Consider the following 16,522-nt stretch of genomic DNA (forward strand, 5'->3'; position numbering starts at 1 on the left):
TGTTCCTGAAGTGCTGGAGGCAGTTATATGGAAGAAGCTGCTTAGGGAAGAGGGGGTTCACTTTTATCTCCTAGTTAACAACCCAGCTCGAGGATCGAGCCTAAAGGGGGAGCCAGGCCTGAGTGTCCCTGTCGCTGTGAGTGGGAAGGTCTTCTGGCTCCCCGTCCCACCTGGCTCCAGAGCCTGCCCTCCACAGCTTGCTGCCGGGCTACTCCCTCCCTCCCTGGACTTCTCATCTGCACAAGATGGGGACCATGGGGAGTTTCTTACCCCACCTATGTCCCTCCTTCCCCACCCTGTCCCTGTAGAAAACCAGTGAAGCAGGTACGGAGCTGAAGACTGGGCCCAGGAGGTGGGGATAGCGGGTCTGAATGCTGAGTCCCTGAATTCACCCAGGACCATCCAAGGGGCCACCACAGCATTAGCCCCATCACCATGTCCTCACCCAACTCTCCCTGATGAATAGAATATACACACTGTGCTAGGTGTATATATACATATATATATATATAAATATATATATAATATATAAAATATAGATATGGAAATGACTGTTTTGCTGTTAAGATAATGTATACTCTTTTATTTTCTTCCTTTCATGGTTAAGATTTTTTTTTTAAGAAAAGTTAAATATTCTTCAATGGTGGTATGTGTGTTTCTTGGAATCGCTGTGATAAAAGGTACGGTGTTTGTTCCCTGTAAGACTGGATAGGATTGGATAGTGGGAACCAGAGGGAGCCCTCTCACCCCTAGACCCAGGTCTTGCCTGTTCCCTCGCCTGTTCCTTCAGATGTGTACTCGCTGAACTAGGGGCTGGGCAAACTTAAGTTATACAACCCCCATGGAGAAAACATGACAAGACACTGATTCCACACACACAAACACACATATATATGTATATAAAGGAGCAGTGGACCCATAGTCAAGAGGTCTCATGAGCTGCCCTCAATGAGCTTGAGGACTTTAAAAGCCAAACCTAAGCGGGAGGGTTGCCTTGGGCCTGGCCAGTTCGTCACTGTCATCCATCCACATCCTCCCACAGAGGCAGCCACATCACCAAGACTAACCATATCACCTCTGTCTCCTGACATTCAGTGTTGGATTCAAGTGACAAACTCTCTTCCAGCCCTAACCCTGACTCCCTCTCACAATCCTCAGCTATGTCCTCATTAGGGTACAGTGTATTTGGGCATCAGAATTGATACAGGAGTCATTAATGATGAAGGGTGGGATAAGGATATGGGCTGAAGGGGTCACCGAAGCTCTGGAGGACATGGCAAGGTTCCCTGCAGAAGCTGGGGTGACCATCCAGCACCTCAATGTGTTCAGTGTTGGGAATTCAAAGAAATGATGGGTTTTTCCTGGAGAAGCTCGCTCTACAACCAGCTGCAGAGACAGCTGGGGCAGTCAGACTAGGAGGGCTCCAGGCACTCAGAGGCAGGAGACAGGCCTAAGCGCCACTGAGCCACACAAAGTAAGATGGCAGGACAAGGGAATTCTAGGTAGGCAGAGGCAGTGGAGTGAGGGAAGTACGACTAGAGAATGTGGAACAGGTTGAATCTGCTCAGAAGTGAGGAAGGAAGGCTGGTCCTTGTTGATCTGCGCCTTCTCGGACACTGCTATAGGTTACAGGTGGGCTCCCCAAAGCCACCTGCAATGGCAGGTGACCTCAGTGGAGGCAGCACTGAAGGGTAAAGGTTTGGGGACCGTGACTTGGCTCAGGAACCTCACACCTCTGGTTTCAGATTGCTGACTTCTGCAGGTGGGTTATTAGGGTTCATGTTCAATGCTTAGCCTTTGCTATGTAGATGTTGAGCGTTTAGCACCCTCTCCAAAGTGGCCTGCCAAGCCTTTGTTCATTTTCTTAAGCTGAACCTTACCTCTCCTCCAAAGTAGTCAAACACCTGGGCCAGCCAGATGGGAAAGCTTGCTTAATTCCTCTGCGTTACCTACTCCTGCTCCCACTCTCCTCCCAAGCCTGTGCGTGTCAGTTATTAATCCCTATCCCAAATCTTTCTGAATGCAAACCCTGGCATAATGCATGTCCCCTAGGGAACACGGTGGGGCATGGCTATTGCCTGAGCAAGGAAGAACTAGCCCCCAGGAGGCAGAAGGGCAATGCCCCTGGCTAACTGAGGCCAGAGGGGCTGAGATCATCCCCAGCAGAACTGTAATTCAGACCACTTTTCTGCCATTCTTGGCCATGTAACATGGACAGACACAAAATCTAAATGTTCCAAGTAGTTCTGGAAGAAAGTTTTCAGACAACCTCAAGGAAAAGTATAGCAACAGACTTTGTTATTGGTCTGAGATCTCCCCCAGGGAGGTCAGCCCACACAGGGACAGGAGGTGCTTCTGAGTCTCAGAGGCAAGCAGGTGGGAGGGGCTAGGGGAAGAATGCCATGGCCTCATCCTCCCTGAGTTTGGCCTTGATGGGATCCCTTGGCAACATCAGCTCCTGGATTATGGCGTACGCAGGACATTGTGGGGCGAAGCAATTTTTCTGAAAAGAAAAGGAAGGCTGACATCTGACAAGAGGAATGAAGATTAGTCCTCTGGGAGAAAAAAAAAAAATGGTCCTGGGGCAGGGTGGGTTAGGGGCTGGGGGACATGCAGAAAAAGCCGAGTGATTAATACTGCTGATCTTCCAGCAAGAGGAACGGAGGTTATGTTGTGATTTTTAAAAAGAAGCAGAGAAACTACAGAGCTTCCTTGGAAATGGGGAGACAGAAGCTGCCTGCAGCAGCTGTCTAGTGTGACAGCTGATTGATAGGGGCAAGCTCTGCTTCAGCAGGAGAGAGTGAAAGGGACTCACAGCGAGGGACAGCCACAGCAGCCCCACTGGACCCTTGGACACACTCTTGGCCTTGGAGAACTGCATCTGATACTGTACTGTGGCGAGGAAGCCCTCCAGACCCACCTCTGTGATGCGGTTCCCTGGTGGAAGGTGCAGACAGGTGGCCTCTTAGCACCACAGGCCTCACTGGCACCTGACACACCAGACATCCCCAGCAGCCCAGTTCCTCCAGCTCCCCACTCCAGACTCACTGGCCCAGGCACACCTTTCCCTGACCTGGCCCTTCACCCAGCTCTTCACACACACCCCATCTAACTCCCCTCATTACTCCAATCGCCTGTCCCCAGCCTCCCAGACTCAGCACTTCCCCTGGCCCCTCAAGCCCTGTGCAAGAGAGCCTTGGGGAACATGTAGCCCAAAGATGGGAGGACCAGGTCTGCTCCACAGAGTCAGGGCAGACACCCTCAGGCAGGACAGGACCCAGGTAGCCTCATGGCAGGAGGACAGAGGAAGTTGGCAGACATACGGAGGAGGTTGAGGTGCAAAAGGACCTTGTTCCCAGGCATGAAAACTTTCCCATCTCGGTGCTCCACAGGCTCCAGGAGAGGGTTGATCACCTCAGTAGCCTCAACAACCAGCTGCTAAAGCAGAATACTAATTGCAGCAGACAGCAGGGGAGCTGGTCAACAGGCCATTCATTCATTCATTCAACATACATGTTTTGACTGCCGGCTATAGTCCAGGCTTTGTCCCAGGTGCTGGGGATACAAAAATAAATAAGCCCATACCCTCAAGAAGCTCCTTTGTGTTGGGGAGCCAGAAAGTGAAAGTAACGTGGTCTAGAGTGAGCACTGATAGAGGCAAACTCAGAGCACTGTGGGAGCACGGAAAGGGAATACCTAGGCCAGGCCAGGAAGGGTCTCCTGTGAATGCACATCATGTACGGGAAAGGTGTTCTAGGCAAAAAAGCAGGTGCAAAGGCTCTGGAAGCGTGAAACAGTATGTCACGTTCAGGTTTTACTAAGTGTTTCCTAACACCTAGAGCAATGAGGAGAATAGATTGGAGGGAAGTGACTGACAATGACGGGCGCGATGAAAAGAAATTGCAATAGTCCTAGTGACAATCAGCAGCCTGATCAAGACAGAGGCAGAGATGAAAAATGGAAACTGAAAGCCAACCCCAACCTCTTCCTGCCTCTGAACATCCTCTTTTGTAAGATTTTGTCTTGGGTGCCAGAGAAGACTCCTGAAAGGAGACGGGCCCTTCCCTGCCTAGGGTGTGCAGGGAGTCTTCCGATGGAAGCGAAAAGTACAGAGAGGCAGACGCTCAGGCAGCTGACAGAATGGAGGGATGAGGGATGGTGGGAGCACTGGAGGCAGCTCAGGAAGACTTCCAATGCAAGCAGCAAGTTGGTCCAAGTTGAAAGGGGGCACAGAAGATCCAGGGGCAAAAAATAGAGGGTCTGAAGAAGGACCTATGCACAGGGTAGCGTGGGGCAGTGCCATGACCATAAAAATGCGCTGGCTTCCTCGGGGAGCTGCTGAGAGGGGCAAAAAAGAAGACACTTTGTTCCTATGCAACAGTCCAAGCAAGTGATGGAGGTGGTGATGAGGAACTGAGGGCCTCTGGGGAAGCAGCCTGGCTGAGTTGAGACAGCAGATCCAAAGTGTGGGCTACTAATAGACAAGTAAAAGTAGAAGGGGCCTGCTCCCACTATTCCCACAGAAGCCCAGGGTGAGATGGGAGGGGGTTTTAGGTGAGGTTGGGAGAGGAGTGGAGGACAAATTTGAAAGTAAATGGCTGCTGCCACAGCATGGGGCTGGAGACCACATTCCAGCAGCGGCTAGGGTGAGAGGTCTCAGGCAAGCCTGGAATCCCAGGGGTGTGCCCCCTGCCTCCACTCCTCCTGGCAGCTTACCTCGGACTCCGGGAGGATGCTGCGCTTCTCTCTGCTCCCGATCTTGATCCCTTTTATCCTGCTTGGCTTCTGCTCAGGGATGGTTACCTCTGGGGCCAGAAGAGCAGCCAGAATGCACAGTGCACACTTCTAATGCCACCCAGCCTCCCTCCCCAGAAAGAACAGGCTAGGTGAGGCAAAGAGATCCCCCAACTTTGGGTTTGGGTCCAACAGAAACGGCTGGAGGGGGCTGGGTGTGGTAGCTCACACCTGTAATCCCAGCACTTTGAGAGGCCAAAGCAGGAGGATCACCTGAGGTCAGGAATTTGCAACCAGCCTGGCCAATATGGTGAAGCCCTGTCTCTACTAAAAATGCAAAAATTAGCTGGGCGTGGTGGCGCATGCCTGTAATCCCAGCTACTGGGTAAGCTGGGGCAGGAGAATTGCTTGAACCCAGGAGACAGAGGCTGCAGCGAGCCAAGATCGCACCTCTGCACTCCAGCCTGGGCAACAGAGTGAGACTCCATCTAAAAAAAAAAGAAAAGAAAAAAAGAAATGACTGGAGGGGGCCCCAGCTAGGTGGGTGGGTTCTTTGAAGACAGGGCCACAGAGCTCCAGCTCCAACAAAAGGGATGAGGACAGCAGTGGGTCAGGATGTCTGGGCTGGATGCGGCTCTCCACATCATCCCTCTGTGAGAAGGAAATCAAGCCCAGAGGGACATGGCAAGATGAGCTCCAGGCAGGCGCACCCAGGCCCAGAACAGCCTCCTGCACCCGTCCAGGCTCTCTTCCCTCCTCCACACAGGAAGGTGCCGCCAAAGGGCGCCCGCACTTACTCCCCTTGCCTGCCTTTGTGGCATCTTCTTTCTTAGGGGTTCCTTGTGTGGGTGACTGCCCAGACCCCGACTTCTCCTCTTTCTTGGCCAATTCCTGTGGAGAATGTGAGAAGAGAGGTGGAAGTCCCACCTCCGGAGGGGATGGGCAGTGGTGAGGGAAGGAGCCCAGATTAGGACCTGCAGCCTTAGGGGGAACTTCAAAGGCCCATGTGACCTTCTTCCCTCCACCGCTTCTGCACATGATGGAAGCCCCCTCCCCTGTCCGTCCAGTGCCCAGGCTCTGTCCCATTGCACACCTACCCATGACTTCTCCTTTTTCTTGCCCAGGCCCTTAGGGGTTTTCATTGTCTGCGTCTTGTCTGTCTTGTCCACCAATGCACTATTGCTGATCCCTACCATCTGACTCTTCTCACGGTCCGTTTTGGAGTCCCCATGTCGAGAGGAGGAGGGCTGTGCTCACAAATGGGAGGGAAAGGAGGAAGAAGCCAGAGTCCCTTCCTCAGTGGGGGCATGAAAGGTAGCTGTACACATACTTGGGGAGCAGTCGAGCTGACAAGCACCCTCCCACCCACCTCCCTGCCTAATAATCTGTATAGGACTCCTCTGGGGTGAGATGCTCTGGGGAAGAAATAGCAGAGGGACCTGGGTAGGGGTGATATGAACGGTGAGGCAGGGTCTCAGATTCTCACATTGAGGAGAAAAAATAGCAGCTTTTATTGAGCTAAGTGCCAGGCGCTATTTTAACTGCATTGCAGGAAATAAGTCACTAAATCCTCTCAACAGTCATGAAATAGGTACAATTACCCACTTACAGATGAGGAAACTAAGGCAATGAGAAGTTAAGTAACACAGGCCAGGTGCAGTGGCTCATGCCTGTAATCCCAATACTTTCAGAGGCCAAAGTGGGCAGATCATTTGAGACCAGGAGTTCGAGACCAGCCTGGTCAACGTAGCGAAACCCCATCTCTACTAAAAAAAATATAAAAATTAGCTGGGCGTGGTCGCACACGCCTGTAATCTCAGCTACTCAGGAGGCTAAGGCAGAAAAATCGCTTGAACCCAGGAGGCAGAAACGGCAGTGAGCCGAGATCACACCACTGCACTCCAGCCTGGGCAACAGAGCCAGACTCTGTCTTAAAAAAAAAAAAAAGTTTAGTAGCTTGCCCAAGATTACAAGCTGGGATATGGATGAGCCGGATTTCAGGTCCAGATGTTCTCAATCTAGTGTCGTATCTCTGAACCAGTACACTCTACTGCCCATAAGGTGGTTATGCAATTAGAGCCTGCCCAGCAGGCGCCTGGCAAACGTCTGTGCACAAATCGGAGGGAAAGACAGTCACGAAAGAGGGTGGAGATTAAACCGGATGGCCAGTTTGCTGAAAAGCAGCGGACTTGGGGAGTGGGCTCGAGGGTCAGAGGCGCTCTCCGCTGGTCCTTGGGGCTCCTCACCGATCGCGAGCGCTCCTGCGTCCCTTTCTCCAGCAGGAGACGCCGGCGCTCCACCACCTCCGTGTGCGTCAACTCGAAGGCGCGCAGGACCTGAAGGAGGCTGGCTCTCAGCGGTCGGCTCCCTTGGCCCGTCCACGCCCCGCCCCCACCTGGTCGGCACACCCACCTCAGCCAGCTTCAGGGCGCCCTTGTCCTGGATGCGATTGTGGGCCAGAGACAGCCAGAGCAGGGAACGGTTCAGCCGGAGACCCTAAGAAGCGGGCAGGGACGCGTGAGCCGCCTGAGGCGCCCCTGCTCCCAGCGGGTCCCTCCCGGCCGCGCACGCACGTCCGCGATGTAGCCCGCGCCCTCGTCCCCGATGTGGTTGAAGCCCAGGTTGAGCGAGACGAGGGTCCGGTTGCAGCTGTGCAGCGTGGACAGTGCCTGGCCCAGGAGTTGCGCCCCGCGGTCGTCGATGTTATTGTTCCGCAGAGACAAGTGCGCAATCCTGGGGCAGCCAGAGGGAGAATGTGGGTCGCTGGAAACGGTACAGGGCGCCCGCCGGAATACGGGAGACTTGAAGGCTTGAGGGGGCCGTCTGGTCTGAGGATGTAGGGGCAGGAATCGACAGCCCTTGCCGAGATGGTAGGGGGACAAGGAAGGGCGGGGACTAAAAATGGCTTGGAATTTCGAGACAGGCCCAGAGAAAGGGTGTGAGGGCAGGGAGTCTCACGTGCTGTCCAAGGCCATGAGCTTATGATAGGACTGCTCCGGCAGTGGGTTCCCCTCCAGAGACACCTTCCTGAGGGCAGGGGAGATCTGAGAACTAGAAGGTACCACTGAGTCCAGGTAAGGGAGGGGAACAGAGAGGAAGTGTGCTTCCCTGGGAAGCAGCTAGGAAGCAGAGTCGAAGGATTGCCCCCCAATATAGGAAAGATATGTGACAATTCCCCAGACTAAAAATTAACAGGTGTGCCCGTTGTGAAGGGGCTGCTCCCCAAAGTTGGTGACCCAAGGTAGGGTGGCCCCTAAGATGGCCTTCAGTGGTCCCCACCTCCTGGAACTCATGCCCCTGGGTCATCTCTTCCCCTTGAGTGTGGACTTCATATTAGAAGTGACTCACTTCTGGCCGAGCACGGTGACTCACGCCTGTAATCCCAGCACTTTTTGAGGCCAAGGCAGGCGGATTGCCTGAGCTCAGGAGTTTGAGACCAGCCTGGGCAACAGGGTGAAACCCCGTCTCTACTAAAAATACAAAAAGTTAGCGGGAGGTGGTGGTGTGTGCCTGTAATCCCAGCTACTTGGGAGGCTGAGGCAGAAGAATCACTTGAACCCCGGAGGCAGAAGTTGCAGTGAGCCAAGATTGTGCCACTGTACTCCAACCTGGGCAACAGAACAAGACTCTGTCTCAAAAAAAAAAAAAAAAAAAAAGAAAAAAGAAGAAGAAGAAGAAGAAGGGCGGTGGGGTGGAGGGAAAGAAGTGCCTGGCTTCTAAAGAACAGAACATGGCAGAAGAGATGGGACAGCACTTCCAGGTTTAGGCTACAAAGGCCGTGGCTTCCGTCTTGACTGCTCTCTGGCACTCTCTCAAATGGCCAGCTGCCATGTGGTAAGGACACTCGAGGCAGCCTGTGGGGAGGCCCAGGCAGCCACACAAGCGAGCCTGGAGGCAGATTCTCCACCACAGTTGATCCTTGAGGTAACTGCAGCCCCAGTTGGCAGCTGTACGGCAACCTCAAACCCTGAGCCAGAGCACTCAGCTAGCCCACCCCCAGGTCATCTCACAGCAGCTATGAGATCATAAATGTATGTCCTTTTGAGGCACTGAATCTTGGGGTTAATTTGTCACACAGCATAACTACAACATGAGCATCCACACGGCAGTGGCTTCTCTAACAGTGCTGTGAGAGTGGAGGTCCTTTTCTAAGTTACAGCAAAAACTGAACTAATGGCTAGAAATGACTCCATGTAAAAATTTGCTCCCATGATTTCTTATTTTGTTCAACCCTTCAGCCTGCCTCATCTGTCACACAAACTTGATTACATTCAGTTTAAATTTGTTTATGTTGCTATGACTTACTCTTACACATTATTTACAGATGAATTAATACAGTTGTTTTCTGCTAGCTAATTCCCATGATGGAATGAAACATGTTTCATGGTGTTTTACAGAGTGCTGGGGACCCCAACCTGAAGAAGATACAGTCCCTGCCCTCAAGGAGCACCCAAGCCATCCACAGGAGGAAGACAAGCAAGCCACTGCACGGAGGGGTACTTGCCCCTTACACTCCCAACCACACCTGTAGTTACCTGCCCCATGCCTTGCTCCTGCTCCTTCCCATACAAGTATGCCCTTTCCCAATTCCCTCTCTGGCCTGCTCCTAGGCCGCCTTCAGCTCAGTACCACCTCCTCCAGGCAGGTTTCCAGGTCTTCCTGCCCCACATCCATAAAGTGGGGTGGCACTTCTCTCTGCCCACCCCCTCCCCCGATGAACCAGTCCTCCATCACCAGTCTCCACATTGCCCTGCAGTATTTATTCTTTTCTCCTTTTCTCTCCCTCCCTGGACTGTGAGTTCCTGGAGGATAAGAACTTGCCTTACCAGCCCCTAGTACAGGACCAGGGCCCCAGGCAGCCAGGAAGGAGAGCGAGAACCTCTGGGGAGGGAGTAGAGGGTAATGAGACTAATGCAGGGGAGACAGGATGAGCCCCTGAAGGTCAGGTTCTTTGGGTGCTGGTGTGGGCAGAAAAGCGGGCCTGGCTTCTTGTCTAACGGGGGTATCATGATCCAACAGACTTTGCCTGCTTCTGATTCCACAGGGATGCCAGCCAGGCCCACAGGAGCTGGGACCTGCCACTTCCATCCCCACACTGCTTCCCTCTGACCACCCGCCCAGCCAGGCTGCCCAGGCACTGGGGGCCTCTCCCTCTGCTGACCTGAGCGTGGATGAACAGAGAGGCAGGAGCTCGATGAAGGTGGTCAGGGTCTTATCCGTCAGTCCCACCTTCCAAAAGCTGGCGTGGGCGGTAAGTGCAGAAACACCGAGGTAGAGCGCTGCCTCCTACTGGAAAACTCTCCCCACACCGACCTCCCAGCGGCGCCCTTCCTCAACCCCCACCTCCCACCTCCCCACCGTCTCCAGAGTCTCCCATGCCCCTTGGTTCTCTCTCCCAAGCCACCAGGAGCCCCAACTCCCACTCTGGCCTCCCGCCCATCCCCCCAGTGCCTCTCACTTGATGGCCTGTAGCTGGGTGAGCGGGGGCAGACATTTAGAGAAGATACCCAGAATCCGTTCTTCAACCTTCCAACCTACGGGCCAAGAGGAGGCAGGCGCCTCAGACCTGGGAGGCGCCCGGGGAGCGGAAGGGAGCTGGGGCAGGTGGGGGGAGCGGGGCTCACCGCGGATGTAGATTTCCTTCACCGACTTGCTGTCCTCCTGCTCCAGCTCCACCTGGATGGTGGGCCGGAAGAACACGTATTTGCTCTCCAGGCTGTTGAGGCTGCAGGACCCCGACAGCCGCGGATCGTCTGGAAGGCAGAGGTGAGGAGGGAGGGGAACAGCCACCTCCCCAGGCTCCACGCTGGGCCGGCCCACGGGTGCCCGGGTGGGATTGGAGGACACCGCCAGCGCGGGAGGCGCCGGCCTGCGGGCGCTGCCTCTCCGGCCACGCGCGCCTCTGCTGGGATTTGGAAAGGCAGACAGGAGACTCCTCCACCTCCTCACCGGCCTCGTCGAATCCCCCCGCCCCCAACTCACACACACACACGGCCCCGCGTCCCTCCATTTGGCCCGGAGTGGGAAGGGAGGCTGAGGATGGACGAAGCGACCCTGGCAGGCACCGGGGAGCTCCACTGTCACTCACCTAGGGTGGCCTTTTCCGACAAAGACGCGGAGGGGACGAAGGGCGGGTGGGGGCGGGGCCGGTTGACAACTTTGGGGAAGTCCGTGTAGCCCCATCGCGTGCAGAGCTCGGCGAAGTCGATCTCGAGGACCCCCGTGCACTGGTACTCCTCTGCGGGGGCGGGCGGGGGTGTGAGAGAAGGGGCCGCGCCCACCCCCCGCATCCCCAAGCTCACCCGCGCAGGCGGAGGGGCCCTCCTCAGATGGATATTTTTGCAGCCATTCAACTTGCAAATGCCTGGAAGAACGGACGCTGAAAACACTTGATAGGAAACGGGGAAAGCAAGAGCTCGGAGAAAGGGGATTAAGGGGCATGCGTACACGGTAGACAACGGGGTCGCCTCTTCTGTGTGCTGGCTTTCCCACTCCCAGGTCAAAGCCACTGCCACCCCTGCTCTCCACTCCCAGCCTGGGCCTCCGCCTTTCCCAGGTGTCCCCAGCCCAGCCTCCTCCTCACAAGACTTCTTTTCCTTCTGGAACTGCTCAGGGTCCCTGGGAGAAAGACGCGCAGGCCCGATGTGAGTTCCTTTCCACTCCTACTCCTTCCCTACACATACACCCAAGTGCAGCAGAACGATACTTTTATTTAACACTTCCCCTGTCCAGTGTGTTTATATAGCACTTCCTAGTGTCCAGTGCTGTTTGAAATGCTGTAGAAATATTAACTCATTTGTGAGTTATATTAATTCACACATGCCCACCACATCCCAACATGAGGGCTGTGCTATGCGAACTTGAGACTCTGAGTCTTCAAGGGACACTTGCACTTTCTGGCTGCCCACCATGGGCATCCCAGGAAGAAGTGCCTCCTAGAGATGGGACGGGAGTCCCTGCCAAGTGCTAGACTGGAGCTCCATAGAACACCACGCTGGCCACAGGGGCAGGTGCTGCAGGAGCTGTGTGGGGGAGGGACACATGCAGCTCAGCAGTAGGGAGCTTGCCTGAGGGCGTGGCAGGGCTGGCAGGATGCAGAGAGGCTCAAGGGTTCATGAGGAAAGGCATGAGAGACATGTTCCTCTTGTGTCCGGCCATCAGTGGGAACCCGGGCACACAGCCAAATGGATGAAGCAGATAAGAGGGCATAGGGAGGTTGCAATGTCCCCTTGGTCTGGCTGGCTCCTGCACACCTCCCTGCCCTCCCAAGCTTACGTCTGCTGGGAGAGCCCCTCATGCTTCCTTGCTTCACTCATACCTCCCTTCTCAAGAACAGAGATTCTCAAGCTTTAACATCTTAAAAATCACCTGGAGAGCTGTTGAAACAAATTTCCTGGGCCCTATCCTACAGAAATTCTGATTCAGTAGACCAGGTGAGGGCCATGATTTTGCATTTTTAGCAACTTCCCAGATGATGCTGAAGTTGCTGGTCCAAGGACAGCACCTTGAGAAGCCCTGCTGTAAAACAGTGCTGCCCCACAGTACTTCATGCCGTGGTGGAAATGGGTTCTCTCTGCACTTTAGCAGGTAGCTACCTGTCAGACAGCACAGCTCTTCTCCCTCCCACATCCCTTGCTCATGCTCTCTAATGATCTCACCTCGTAGCTTCTTGAGAATTAAAGCCATTAGATAGGATGTCCTCTAAATCCCTACACTTTCCTATATCAGCCATCACTCTCTACTGGACACGAGCCCACATCTGCCCCTGCCACAGCACACAGTGATGTCTGCTAAGGCCACCGTGACCTCCATGTTGTCCTATCCAGGTGCCTGTGCAGGTGTCACTCCCATTCTCTCCTACCTCTCTGCTGGCTGCTCAGGCTCCCCTGCCAGCTCCTCATCCTCTACTACCTGTAAGGCTGGATCCTGAGCCCTCTCCTCTTCTCTGTTTATACTCCCTGCCTCCTTATGGGGTCTCTTTCATTGCCAGGACTTAACTATGCCAGAACATCAGCAGCTTCCAAAGTCACAACTCCACCCTTAACCTATCTTAGTCACTGTTGACCCATGTGTCCAGCTGTCCAGCTGGCATCACCCCTTGGAGCTCCTGCCTTACATGCACCTCCTTTGGGCTTTCCCATCTCCATGAATGGCACCTCCTCCTACCCAGTGCCCAGTCCAGAAGCCTGAGAATCATTCTTGCTATGTCGCTCACTCCCTACCCTGTCCAATCCTTTACCAACTCTTATTACTTCTACCTCAAAAGTGTTTCTTTGAGAGGCCTAACCCAACCACCCCTCACCATTCTCACTGCCCTATCCCAACTCCCACTGTCCCCGGACTAGGCTGTTGAAATAGTCTGGTAACTCATCTCTCTGCCTCCTTCCACCCCGTTTTCTATACAGCAGCCGTCGTTTTGTGTGTGTGTGCGTGTGTGTGTGTTGAATGTAACTGGCTTCATACTTGTAGGGGATTCTATACTGTCTTGTCTTCCCTTCCAGAAGATGTTCTTTCTCCAGCTCTTATAATTCCTTCCCCTCATCCACCAGCACTGACAAGGAGATAGCACCTGGCTAATGCTGGACCATCAGAGCTTTCTCCCAAGTTGTTTCACTTTGATTCCAGAGACAGCAAGTTCTTGTCCCCGTGATGTTGAAGCTGGCAGATTTGTATCAAAAAGTCTTCTGATACATTTCCCCTTCATGCTTAGTTTGATTGGGGTTCTATCACTTACATCAAAAAGGGCCGTACATCTACTTATACCATTCTACTCGTTTTCCTTTCCCAGAGGATGTAAACCCCATGGGGGCAGGACCATGTCCATCTCATTCTCCTCCCCGACATACCTGGCCTCATGGCTGGCATTTGGAAAGTAATTGTTGAATCAATGAATGAACATCTGTAAACTCTGTTCAAAGACACCTCCTGGCAACCCCCCTGGTGCCCTCACCCCCCGGCCTTCCTCTCTTCTATATCTTATCCCATCTTACTGGTATTTGTTACCGTCCCAAACCAGAGTGTGGGTTCTTTAAGATCAAGTTCAATTCAAACATCTATCAAGCCGAGATGCAGGAACTCAACCTGGGTATGTATGAGTTCAGCCATAGCCATCGAGCAGTGAGTAGTTAGTGGGAACCCGGGAAGACGTAGCCTGGAGGCCCGATCACCCAACCCCGGCGCCAGCGTACCAGGGCTTTTGGGCTCCTCCTCTCCCACGGGAGGCAAAACAGTCGCCGGCTTCTCTTTGGCCGCGCGCTCTCCCTTTTTGGTCACCGCGCCGGAAGACTTCTGGGTCCCCGGACGCGGGGCCCTGGGTGAGGCCCCCGGCGCGCTCTGCTCGCTCGACATGCTGGTGTTGTCTGCAGCGTCTCTGGGGCCTTCGTCGGGGCGGGAAGGTAGGACCGCACTCTATGGGGCTCACTCTGGGGGTGGCTGAATCAGGGGATCTCTGTTCCGCGTCCAGGGACCGGATCCGACCGGTCCGGGGTGGCGTCGCCTACGCGTCCCTCTCCAAGACAACCGCACGAGGCGGGAGGGCCCGAGGGAAAGGGGCAACCGCAGAGAGCACGCGGGGCCGACAGGGGGCGCCGCAGGGCAGAGCAAGGCGGGGGGAGAGCCCGGGAGGGCGGGTGGCGGAGCGAGAGCCGGAGGGGCGGGCAGGGCCCGGCGGAGCAGGCAGGGCTAGGGCAGCCGAAGATGGCAGGAGCTGATGGGCCCCGGAGGGCCAGGGCTGGCCGAACCTGTGCTAAGGGAGAAGGGCTAGGGTGACCCAGGACCTGAGCGGAGCCATGGCGAGGGAAACGAGTGGATCTTAGGACGGCAGCGGGGATAAGTATAGGGCGAGGGCGGGCAATCCAAAGCATCCTGGAATTGAGCCCCGGGGGAGCGGGGCGGACTCGGCGGGGACGGGGTAGTGGGCAGTCGGAGGACATCAGGGAGAATCCAGGTGGGGGCAGGTCCACTCTCCAGAGTCCACCCACCTGTCCGGTAAGGAGAGAGCACCTGGTGGAAGGGGTCTAGAAAAACCCATCCAGTTGGTGTGGTGCTAGGTTTCTATTCTCGACCCCCAACTGTTTAGCCTCCTGGAGGACTCTGGGGACTCAGTTAATACGCTAACGAGTTAATAAGGTGAGTCACACTCCTTACAAACCTGGGATTCAAAGTCATCACCTGACTCCTACTCTAGACCCTGATGGTTCTGCTCTGGTGGGCCCCATTTGAGTAAAGGCATACCTCCAAAATACTAAGGGTTGGGTTCCAGACCACAGCAATAAAGCTAATATGGCAATAAAGTGAGTCACACCGCTTTTGTTTTTCTCAGTGCATATAAAATTACGTTTACACTATACTGTAGCTAAGTGTGCAATAGCATTATGTCTAGAAATACATATACTTTTTTTTTTTTTTTTGAGACGGAGTCTCACTCTGTTGCCCAGGCTGGAGTGCAGTGCAGTGGCGTGATCTCAGCTTACTGCAACCTCTGCTTCCCAGGTTTAAGTGATTCTGCTGCCTCAGCCTCCTTAGTAGCTGGGATTACAGGCGTGCGCCACTATGTCCGGCTAATTTTTGTATTTTTAGTAGAGACGAAGGTTCACCATATTGGCCAGGCTGGTCTTGAACTCCTGACATCAAGTGATCCTCCCACCTCGGCCTCCCAAAGTGCTGGGATTACAAGCATGAACCACAGCGCCCAGCCCAATGCACATACCTTAATTTAAAAAATACTTTATTGCTAAAAATGTTAATATCATCTGAGCCTTTAGTGAGTCATAATCTTTTCACTGGTGCAGCGCCTTGTTTTGATGTTGATGGCTGCTGACTGATCAGGGTGGTGGTTGCTGAAGGTTGGGGTGCCAGTAGCAATTTCTTGAAATAAGACAACAGTGAAGTTTGCCACATCAATTGACTTCCTTTCACAAAAGATTTCTCAATAGCACGCAATGCTGTTTGACAGCATGTAACCCACTGTAGAACCTTTTTTCAAAATTGGAGTCAATTCTTTTAAATCCTGCCACTGCTTTATCAACCAAGTTTATGGAATATTCTAAATTGTTTCTTGTCATTTCAACAATGCTCACAGCGTCTTCACCAAGAGTAGATTCCATCTCATGAAACTGCTTTTTTTGCTCATTCATAAGCGACTCCTCATCCATTCAACTTTTATCATGAATTGCAGCAATTCGGCTTCATCTTCAGGCTCCACTTCTAATTCTAGTTCTCTTGCTGTTTCTACCACATCTGCAGTTACTTCCTCCACTGAAGTCTTGAACCCCTCCAAGTCATCCATGAGGGTTGGAGTCAACTTCTTCCAAATTCCTGTTAGCATGGATATTTTGACCTCCTCCCATCATGAATCACAAATGTTCTTAATAGCATTTAAAATGGTGAATCCTATCCAGAAGGTTTTCAATTGAATTTGCCCAGATCCATCAGAGGAATCACTATGTATGGCAACTGATGCTTTACAAAAATTTGTTTCTTAAATAATCAGACTTGAAAGTTGAAATTGCTCCTCAATCCATAGACTGCAGAATGGATACTGTATTAGCAACCATGCAGACAACATTAATCTCCTTGTATATCTCCAGGTGCATTGTCAAGGGGCAGTAATATTTTGAAAGGGATACTTTTTTTCTGAGCAGTAGATCTCAATAGTGGGCTTAAAATATTCAGTAAACCATGCTGTAAACAGATGTGCTATTGTCCAGACTTTGTTCCATTTCCAGAGCACAGGGACACAGGCAGGGTAAAATTAGCATTCTTTTCTATTTATTTATTTATTTTGAGA

The 16,522-nt window shown here is 53.2% G+C and overlaps 1 protein-coding gene across 17 annotated transcripts; it reads right to left on the reverse strand.

The window, feature by feature from the left end:
* Nucleotides 1-2,283: 2,283 nt before the first annotated feature.
* Nucleotides 2,284-14,234, reverse strand: LRRC71 (leucine rich repeat containing 71). Of its 17 annotated transcripts, none has more exons than XM_005541387.5 (16): nucleotides 13,923-14,234; nucleotides 10,823-10,972; nucleotides 10,359-10,487; nucleotides 10,193-10,268; nucleotides 9,896-9,973; nucleotides 7,693-7,761; nucleotides 7,308-7,467; nucleotides 7,147-7,230; nucleotides 6,981-7,070; nucleotides 5,832-5,981; nucleotides 5,532-5,625; nucleotides 4,717-4,805; nucleotides 3,514-3,555; nucleotides 3,349-3,435; nucleotides 2,816-2,937; nucleotides 2,284-2,503 (listed from the first exon to the last, which is right to left on the reverse strand). In XM_005541387.5, the coding sequence occupies exons 1-16, from the start codon at nucleotides 14,080-14,082 to the stop codon at nucleotides 2,464-2,466; spliced, it is 1,620 nt and encodes a 539-aa protein (XP_005541444.2). In that variant the 5' UTR covers nucleotides 14,083-14,234; the 3' UTR covers nucleotides 2,284-2,463. The 17 variants fall into 17 exon arrangements, 16 of the variants coding, with proteins under 16 accessions (XP_005541444.2, XP_015310908.2, XP_015310919.2 ...); XM_015455422.4 differs by having other exon boundaries at nucleotides 3,324-3,435; XM_015455433.4 differs by having other exon boundaries at nucleotides 3,349-3,438.
* Between the last annotated feature and the right edge of the window lie 2,288 nt (nucleotides 14,235-16,522).

This window comes from Macaca fascicularis, chromosome 1, assembly GCF_037993035.2.
Source record: "Macaca fascicularis isolate 582-1 chromosome 1, T2T-MFA8v1.1".
Classification (NCBI taxonomy): domain Eukaryota; kingdom Metazoa; phylum Chordata; class Mammalia; order Primates; family Cercopithecidae; genus Macaca; species Macaca fascicularis.

What these genes read in the sequence shown, in the direction of transcription:
- LRRC71 (XM_015455417.4), bottom strand. Translation starts at nt 14,082, where the DNA reads ATGTCGAGCGAGCAGAGCGCGCCGGGGGCCTCACCCAGGGCCCCGCGT. An exon ending in TTTGCACCTCAACCTCCTCC is followed by an intron (nt 2,938 to 3,323) that starts GTATGTCTGCCA and finishes ACCTTCCACCAG; the next exon opens with GGAACCGCATCACAGAGGTG. An exon ending in TGCTGTGGCTGTCCCTCGCT is followed by an intron (nt 2,504 to 2,815) that starts GTGAGTCCCTTT and finishes TTTTCTTTTCAG; the next exon opens with AAAAATTGCTTCGCCCCACA.